Genomic DNA, 9530 nt, shown 5'->3' on the forward strand with positions numbered 1-9530 from the left:
AGGAATTATGCTACAACTGGGATAGCTGGAAGAGCGAGCCAGAGCTGGTACCTTCACGTTTAAATTCTGCTCTCTTCTATGCACTCTTGAGGAACAGAGTGGTTTGCTCTGTAATACAGAGACTAAAGAGGGGCATAAAATGTCAGAGGAGGCAGTGATATTTCTGAGTGCTGAATATGGGTTTCACTGTGGTAGGTCCATGTGAGACTGCCAGAGTATAGTAGAAGAAAATGGACTACTTTTTTTTTCCCCCTCTCCATTATTTGGGGCATATTTCAGATTCTTTTCTCATTGCAAGGCCCTGAAATAAATTTTCTTTTTTTTTTTTTTTTTTTTAGATCATTTAATGACAGTTATGTCAGTTGCTTTAGCTGGTTCCCATCATTTGAATCAAAGGATCAAAGTATTTGCATCCTCTGGGACAAGTATAAATAAAAAGAATTGAAATATTCTTAGAAAATAATCTGGTCATACTGGGAATCATTTGCTAACTTAGCTTTTCCAAGAGATGGAACTAAGTGAGAAAAAGCTGGTGCCGACACAGCCTTCTGAGTAAGTCTGAAATATCACTAGAGACTTAAATAAATTATTCTTAGGAAAACAAAATTACTTCAGAAATATTAGATGTATTATGTGTGGCATATTACGTGCAGTCTGGCTCTTTCAGAAGATCACAGTATTAAGAACACAAGCTTATTAGTATGTTTTAGGAAGCTCAACATCTTAAGCAGGATCTGTATAAAATTCATATGGCTCCTAGCCAGGTGAAGTGGATATGCCTTGACTGTGTTGACATCAAGCTGTTGATCACTGTAGGAAATAAAACCTGGCAACTAATAAAGAAGAGTGGCCCTTTCATTAAGTTTCATTTTAACCCAGTTTTTTCTTGGAATAAATTTTAACTTTAAAAGTTTCTTTTTTAGACGATAGAAATCTCAGCTTTCTCCATACCAGTACTTCCTGCTTCTCATTCTGTTAAATGTTAAACCCTGTAACACCAATTAAATCTACCGTAAATTAAGTGTAAGTAAATGTTAAATCTTTCTGTGAACTTTGCATGGTTTCTCTAGTGGTTTGTCTTTTTCTTTGAATTAGATGGAGAGCAGAAGACTCAAGTGATGATTCATGGAATTGAGCCAATGCTGGAAACACCCATACAGTGGCTAAGTGAACATATGAGCTATCCAGATAATTTTCTCCACATCAGTGTCATTCCCCGACCCACCGATTGAAACTCGGCTCTATTGGTATGAGGATCATTCTCAAAGCTGGAATTATAAGGGCACGTCAACTCCTTGCTTCTGTCAGTCTTGACAGAGGCAGCCTGGCCAGAAAAAAACAACAGCAACAAAAAAAGAAACAAAACCAAGATGTCCTCACTGCTGCAAGCCAAACAGGAAGAGAGATCCTATCATCAGATAAGGGCGATTGGGCTGATCTTACTTTGCATCACCGCTGCTTTTCTTCACCGCTGTAATTGAATCAGTTGCAATATGAAAGAATTTACAGGACCTCTGCGAGTCTGCTGTTTTCTTGTAAAATATAATGAAGCTGAAACTGTCAGCCGAAGAGCGAATGGAAATATGCCACTTGATTGTATTTCTGATTAACAAATAAACAGGGCTGTTTCCTAAAGCGGTCGTGTTTCAACTTCGAGAGTGGAAACATCGGTTTAATTTTCTAGAAAGTTAGACACTGAGAGATTTGGTTACCAATAGCTTTTTGTAAAAGATCACATTACTGTAAACCCATCTTTCCTTAATGAGAACTTCATGTTTACAGTATGTGTATTGGTATGCAAATGATCTTTTAACTTTGATAACAAGCAGTGAGAGGTTTTAAAGTAAACGCGTGAGCATGTTTTGTCATTTAAAAACATGCACAGCTTAATAATTACGAATACTTTTGATTTGTGTTCTGTCACTGAATACTCCAGTATGTTTATTATTCAAACCAGTTTTCATAGACTAGCAATGATGTAGGGTAATTTGTTTCAGGATTTGTCATGGCATTTCTTTGTGCTCATTTAAATTTTTTTTCTGTAAGAATATTTTCTTAATTTAGTTTTAAAAGTTTAAAAAAAAAAAAAAGTAAACGGATGTTGCAAATTATTGTAGCCCATTGTTTATTCCCATAGACTAGCAGACAGTTAAATCATAGAATGATGAATAGATGCTTTGCTTTTTAATAATTCTGAATTTTGGAAAGCTGAGGCTTTTCCAAGCTAATACTTCCTTACATCTGAGTTTAGTTTTCTACTGTGGTCCCTGAGCAATCAATCTGACATTTGGAAGCTTCTAATCTCATTGCACGGATTTTTCCTTAGTTTAGCAGGCATATTTTTAGGTTGTTGGATCTCTTTGGTTTCTAGATGTTTGTTACCATTGCAGCTGCTACTAGGAATCTACTGATTTTTTTTTTTTTTTTTTTTTGGTGTTATGCTGAATTCATCAAGCTGTGTGCGATATTGCTTTGTCTGCAGTTTGTGGCACAAGACTGTGTTTATAGTGGACATATTATCAAGTATGCCAAATATTAGCAAGTATAAAGAATGCATGACATTCTTCTTCCAAAAATAGTCGCTGTTGAAGTTTCTACTCAAAGTCATAGCTTGCAAGTATCCCTGTCACTCCCAGTGCTATTCCCATTTGTTCCCATGCTCTCTTTATGGTAGGAATGCCTACCTGTATCTGCAAAAAAAAAGAAAATTAAAATCAATCAATCAAACAAAAACCTCTTCAAGAAGAAAAGGGAAAGCATCTCATTGGGTGAGGATAAAATTGAGGCTAAAAAAAGCCATAAAGGCACAAAAAGGTGGTAGACAGTGTTTTAAGTGTTAAATTAGGAAATAGCACTAAGCAAATGGAAGGGAAAAGGTAATAGTGAAATTAACTTGTACTGTACTTTGCGGGTCATGAAGAATTTTTAAAACAAAACAAACCATCCTGATCTCTGTTTATGCAGAATTGTAATACAATATTCTTACAGTGGGATGATTTGGTTGAGTTATTCTAATTTCCAGTTCTGTTTGGAATGTTTCTTACAGCGCTGGATTGGCATTTATAAACCTTCTTAGGCAGACACATCTAAATAATCTGGAGAATTTCAAACTCTTGCCAATGGATAAAGCAAATATTTTGTAGTTTTCATCCTTAAAGAAAAAAGTCTTTTGTAGAGATAATTCTTCCATTAGTCAGGGTAAGAGGCAGTACATTTGAAAACTGTAAAGATTCTGTTTCCTTTGGCTTAAGGTAAGATGGGGTAAGTCACTGGCTATTTTAATATATTCTGCACCAGCATTTTAAGTACACAGCTCTCTTCTTGTGGCCCATACTTGCTAGCAAATCCAACTTTTAAGGCCTAGCATGGAACAAAGATACAGCTTGGCTTTAAAATATACTCCTAACTATTTAAATTTTATTAAAAAATAAAACAAAGTTTGAGTCTGTCTTTATTTCCAGATAAATAAAGATCTTTGTCATGGAGTGACAAAAACATTTAATTAATACTTAGGAAGTATGAGCTTCTTAAAGAGCTGGTTGGACGATGGATCTAAACAAAAACTCATCATCAAAAAAAGGAAGTGGCGTCTTTGCTTTACTTGATTTAAATCATGTTTTTGTAGTTTCTTTTACTTACTGTCTGAATAGCAATAGTAACTGAAGATGCATTGGGGCTTAATTAAATACTTTTCTTCGCTTTGAAATGCTGTAACTTCTGGGAAAATAAACAGATTTTGTCTAAATTGGTTAGAATCTAACACAGTGATCACTGAATTAATTTCAGTGCTAAGAAGTGTCAGATACATGGGGGCACGCTGCATTTAGATTTTAATCTGAATTTGGTGAGCAAGTTATGTTTCAGTTTATAGTTTAAAAAAGAGCTAAACATAGTTTGTTGCTTTCTTCACTATTTCATGGGTTTTGACAATGGCTACCTCCATTTTTGTGTGTTTGGTGAAGAAAGTGAATTACCTGTGATTTCTTTGATACCACTGTCTGTCATTAGGACCACTTGACAGCACACAAGGCAATGCCTTTTCATTAAGAGCTAGAAGTTCTTTTAGTTTTAAATTAATTTCTATTCATTCTTTGGGAAAAAAAAAATAGGAGCATTCTAAATAAAATACCTCGATATTGGTAGAAATGTTGGATGACATTGCCACCACTGTGAAGAATGTGAACTTGACATCTGAAAAACTGGAGATTGGGAAAAGATGTTGAACTGATTATACAGAGTGGGCACAGGAGCTAAGGAGAAGGATTTCTGCTGGAAAATTAGTAGAGCTCATAGAATGGTGTGTTATGCTGCTAAAGAACCTGTAACCTAGGAAGAAGAACCCTAAGATCTTCTTAGGTGAAGAAAATTCAGAGAATGGGGGGGGTAAATTTTTTGGAAGGGCAGCAATTCTCAAATAGAATATGGGAGGGAGGAGGGGGGTGTCTGAACACCCCTGTGCAGAAAAGAGAGATTTGTGCTGATGCAGGGACTGTGCAGTCCTAATGGAAGAAACACAAACACTTCTGGGAATACGTGTTGGTGTGATTGGGAAATCTTGCAGGAATGTGAAGAAATGCTAAATATTAAGGACGGATCAGTCAGAGGAACATGCAGTATGAACTAGCCACTAATAAGCATAGGGAAAGGACAACTACTCAGCTACTTCAAACCAAGGTACTTCTCCAGTGAGAGTTTGGGGAGCTGTGGAAGGAGCCAGTGCAAAGGTTCAGTTATCGAAAAGATGAGTGCTGGTTGCCTGCCATAGCAGTCATTGGGTGGGCTAAGTGACTGGGGAAGTCCTTCCAGTTCTGTGTTCCTGTGTGTTTTGCTCTGCCAGCCAGATACCATCATCTGATCTCGATTCTTGATCATCACTACTGGTATTATTTATGTCCTGCATAATAATTGCCACCTTTTTTTTTTTTTTTTTCTTTTAATTTTCTTAAGGTGACAAATGATACCTGAGTGACAGCTCCCTGTTTACAGCACTGACAATAGCAGATGTTTTTTTTCAGTTTTGATACTTAGGAAGATCTGCGCTTGGGTTGTACAAGCACACTCTTAGAAGTCTCCTAGGGCAAAAAAAATTAGTGTTGACTTTAGAGAATGTCTTAAGCAAATTTCACAGCTTTCCAGTAATACCTACAAATCAAGGGACTGGACAAGAAAAGCGTAGATTAATCCCTATCATGGGTACTTTCCAAATTAACATTTTTACATGTAATGATTTTAAACTCCCTAGAGATGTTAAGTTTGCTTGCAAGCTTAGTGCTAGTTTACACAATGTATATCTTCATATGCTACCATATGTAGATATTAAAGCTGATTATATACTTGTATAAATCTAATATTGATACTGATTATCAAATCATGCCAGAAAGTGAACTGTGTTAGTAATTGTGCAGTCTCTCTTGTTCCGGTGCTGCAAATGGATAAAATGTGTCTCTCTGACAAGTACTGCTGCTTTTTCCAACTTCTGCCTTCCAGCAAAACCAAAATTACTCTGTCATACTTAGAAAATAACAATATTTTCTTGTCAGGGGCAAAGTGTGTTTCAGGGGAAAATATTCCCCCCCCCCAAAAAAAAAAAAATAAAAAATCTTGAGTCAAAATTTATAGCTGAATTAGAGTAATAAGGCTTTGGGAAAGTTACTTTAGCCATTGGTTTTAGCAGTCCTTGTTTATTTGGATAGGAAAGAGATTACTGAAGGTTTTTTTTTCTTTCCTTAGGATGAGAAAGGTTATGCACAGAGGTTCTTAAAATAATCGTATAACATACAGAATGGATTTCTGAATTAATAACGAGTAGGTGTCTATTTTGTGTTTAAATTTCTGGTTTTGAGACAGGGATGGTGACATTTAAAAATGTCACACTGAACCTGAGTAATATCTCTTAAGAGAGGTAAAAAGATGTGAAGTTTCAAATGCTCAGAAGTAGATTTCATATTCCTGTACTTTCAAGTTATACTATCAAATTAGCTTGTGAAAGAAGAGTTTAAAAAGAAAGATGTTTTCTTTCCTTCCTTTGCCTTTCATGTCTCCACGATTCAAGTAATTAAGTTCTTTTAACTATGAAATGAAACACCAGTTTCTCTAAATAGATTAAAGAACACAAAAGAATGCAAAACTTCTTTCAAATAAAGTTTTGCAAACAGGTACATGAAGAGTTTTGTGTGTTGCAGCTTTTTATATGTGTAAAATTGCTAGCAATTATATGAAGTTTAAAGGTATGGCTTTCTGTGTGGTTGTAATAGTATTTATACGGATAAAAGATATTTAGGGTGGAAAGAGAGGCGGTGAAACAGTGTTAGGGTTGGAGGAACTTTACTGCACTTGAAACTGCCAAAATGCGTCAGATTTTAAAGTACTGCTTTCCACTGAAGATGTTTAAAGCCTTAATTCTTGCATCATTTCACTAATATAGGTCAACAGATACAGTAAAATGAAGATGTTGTGGGAACAAGTCTAGTTACTAAAACACATATTCTCATTTTAGCATTCACACTAGTTGTGGGTATTGTACAGTGGAAACGATAAAGCTGATATGTGATAGAGTTTGCATCTGCCAGGATTTGGAGGATCACTTGCTAGACTTCATCAAGTGCATTTTGCAAGTTCACATGCACGTCTTAAGAGCTGCTACAAGTTGGTCCTCTTTCAAAGAAAACTGGACTGTGGTGGGGAAAAAAAATAATCAGTATTGATGTTCACTAAACCTCTCCCTTTGGGAGTTGCGCTACAGTGAAAGGCATGAGGAGGGAGAGCACGTGTGAAAGGTAGGGATGTCTTATCTCACAGATATGTAGATAATTTATCCTATATTGTGATTTTGTTGCTTAGGGTCAGTAGTGTCCCAACTGCCATAAAAAAAATACAAACAAAAAAAACCCACAAACAAACAAAAACAACCAAAAAAACCCCAAACAATTCTTTCAGCTAGACAGAGGCACTCATGAATATTTTCATGGCCACAAAACTGAAGATCAGAATGGAAACTGTCTGGCTGAAACTTGCACCTTGCATGCTCTTCTAGCTATAATTAAAACAATCTGCACTTCAGAGGTATGATTTCCATCGGTCATATGTACACACACCCTCACAGGCTTTTTTCCACATTTTAAAGTTAGTGAAATATTCCGGTCTCCATTTTAAAGCTTATCCGACTCTGTACCAGGCAAATGGGAGGCAGAGGCCAGGCTGTGGGAGTGGCCCCGAGCCCTGAGGTGTAAGCGTGACCCAGGAAGCCTTGTACAGTTCACTATTTCCACTGTGACAATTTTATCATACGAGTTCTGTCCTTTACTTGCAAACTCTTCTTTAATTTGCAGCCTCTCCTTATGTAGCCGATCCCTGACCTCAGCTGACTGGAGATGAGGTTGAACCTGCCCCTCAGCCACCAGCGCCTGTCTCTCCCCCTGGGTTTGGTGAGCATGACTGAAACCCCAGTTTCTGGAGCCCTCCAGGACCCTTCTTGCACATCTTCTTCTTCATCATCTGAGGTGTGAGTTGGTTTCTGCTGGCTGTAACCACCAACTGGGTAGCCCTGTAGGAAAACAGTGAGAGACTGCGCGGAGGATGGGAGAGGGGAAGCGAGAAATGTTAAAAAACAGTGAAGGTGGGGCCCGAGCAAAAAATACTTGGTGGGGAGAGAAATGACAGAGCTGGATTCTACATCTCACCCAGGTTTCTCATTCACTCATCATCTTACAGCTCCCACTGAGTGCTTTCCTTTCTGTCCTTTCCATGAACGTGGTGTGCTGGCTCTCATCTGCAAAGCGAATCGTCTGACACCCCTGGTGTCACCATCCCGCTCTGGCTGCCTTCTCCTTGGAGCAAGCAGTACACTGAAGAGGGTGTATTTAACTTCTCTGTGTTGCCATCTTGCTTAAGAAGGTCTTTATTTAGAAAAATCTGTTCTAGAGCTTCTTCCTCTGCGAGCAGATCCTAGGCCTGGGCCTTCTTTAAGTGCAAGGAATTGGGAGATCCTGCACAAAATGGAGACATGGTTTGCACAAGCGCCTCTTCTTCCTCTTTAATACGCTGTGTTGTGGAAAACTGAATTGTCAGCATTGCCTTTTTATTCTGGGAGTGGATGGTGGAGTCGTTCAAGGATCTTTTTGTCATGAAAATTACTGTCTCATGGGTTCTGAAGTTTTACTTTTTACTCTTATTAATGTTTCATAGAGAACAGCAGAATACATTTTCAACGTGTGTAACAAATACCAAACCCAGTTTTGGTCACAAGCCTTTTCTGTTTCATTTTCCAGTCAGAACAAGATTCCATTATATTAGGTTTAGTTGTAGCAAAATATGTAGATACTCATAATCTGTATATGCTGTAGAAAGAGGATGTGTCGGTTTTAATCATCATAATTTCTGCACTTTCCACCTTTGATAGGAAGGCACAAGGATTTCTACCTTTCTGCAGAAAGACGCTTTTGCTAAATAACCCAGGCAGTTTCTCTGCCAGTTTGGAGGATCTGCTCCCTCTAGCAAACAGTCCAGTTTTGTTTTATTGTACATAAATTTACACTTGAGAGCTGTTGAGTAAATCACTGGAACAATAGCCATAATGGTAATTAAAAAAAAAATCAGCTTGATTTATTGCTCAGATGTCTTTCTCTAAGAAATCATAATATGAGTTTTTAGTTAAATTGGTTATGACCTACTTCTGGCTATGCATTCATTATTTCAGTGGTAAGAGGGCACAATCCTAATGGGTGAGCTTACAATTTCCTTGAAATATATTGTGTGTTTTTAATTAATATGCCAATAAGAGGAACTATGAGGTCTTTGTTTTATCTCTTAATGAAACTTGAATGCATTCAAGGGTTCTGCTGCAATTGGCTTCCTCAGCGAGGTGCAGCAGGAGTTGTATCCTCTGTGGCCTCCATGAATCATGTTGAACTTGGTGTCTTTTGAGTGTATGGGGTGAAATATTTTAGTTCTTTGAGGCATACCTATTTGCATTCCACCCTTCTTCCTTCCTCAAGCTATATGCCACAGCTTTTGATAATGCAGCTCTTCATTTTTTTGTTGCATGCATTGAATGATGAAGCAGGTGAACTATAGCTCCTGGGCATAAAGATTAATTCTTCAGGTACCATTTTAGGGGGTTCTGAAATTTAGGTCTTTCAAGGTTCTGAGCCACACCTCTAACAGCGACTTGATTTGGAGTAACCATGCAAGCTTCCAGCAAGATAACACAAGGTGTAAATTAAATTCTCTTTTAAAATTTACATTTGAGTCCCAGGGTAAACAGGTTGCTCATCTCTCTCTCTCTCTCTCTCTCTGGCATTGGCTGGGGGCAGAGAACATGGGGATGAATAATTACTTTGGATTTGCTGGATGCTCTGTAGCCATTTGTGGGTTTTGACCTGATAGTAATGCTTCAGGTAGGTGAACACTCAGATTCGTTTCTTATGAATGATTTTGTTACTTATATCAAACAGGGATTTCAGGCATTTGAAATAACCTTAGGGCAGGGATCGTTTCCTTGACTAGCATTGGTGCCAATTATTCATAGCAGA

General features: G+C 37.6%; 1 protein-coding gene across 3 annotated transcripts in view; it reads left to right on the plus strand.

The window, feature by feature from the left end:
* Nucleotides 1–2111, plus strand: part of ATG5 (autophagy related 5) — a 65825-nt gene extending 63714 nt beyond the window's left edge. For all 3 annotated transcript variants that reach the window (XM_071741231.1, XM_071741232.1, XM_071741234.1), the window contains one exon: nt 1096–2111. In XM_071741231.1, the coding sequence (XP_071597332.1) occupies nt 1096–1232 (137 nt within the window). In that variant the 3' untranslated portion in view covers nt 1233–2111. The remainder of the gene's footprint in view (nt 1–1095) is intronic.
* Nucleotides 2112–9530: the final 7419 nt, after the last annotated feature.

Source organism: Heliangelus exortis, chromosome 3 (genome assembly GCF_036169615.1).
Source record: "Heliangelus exortis chromosome 3, bHelExo1.hap1, whole genome shotgun sequence".
Classification (NCBI taxonomy): Eukaryota; Metazoa; Chordata; class Aves; order Apodiformes; family Trochilidae; genus Heliangelus; species Heliangelus exortis.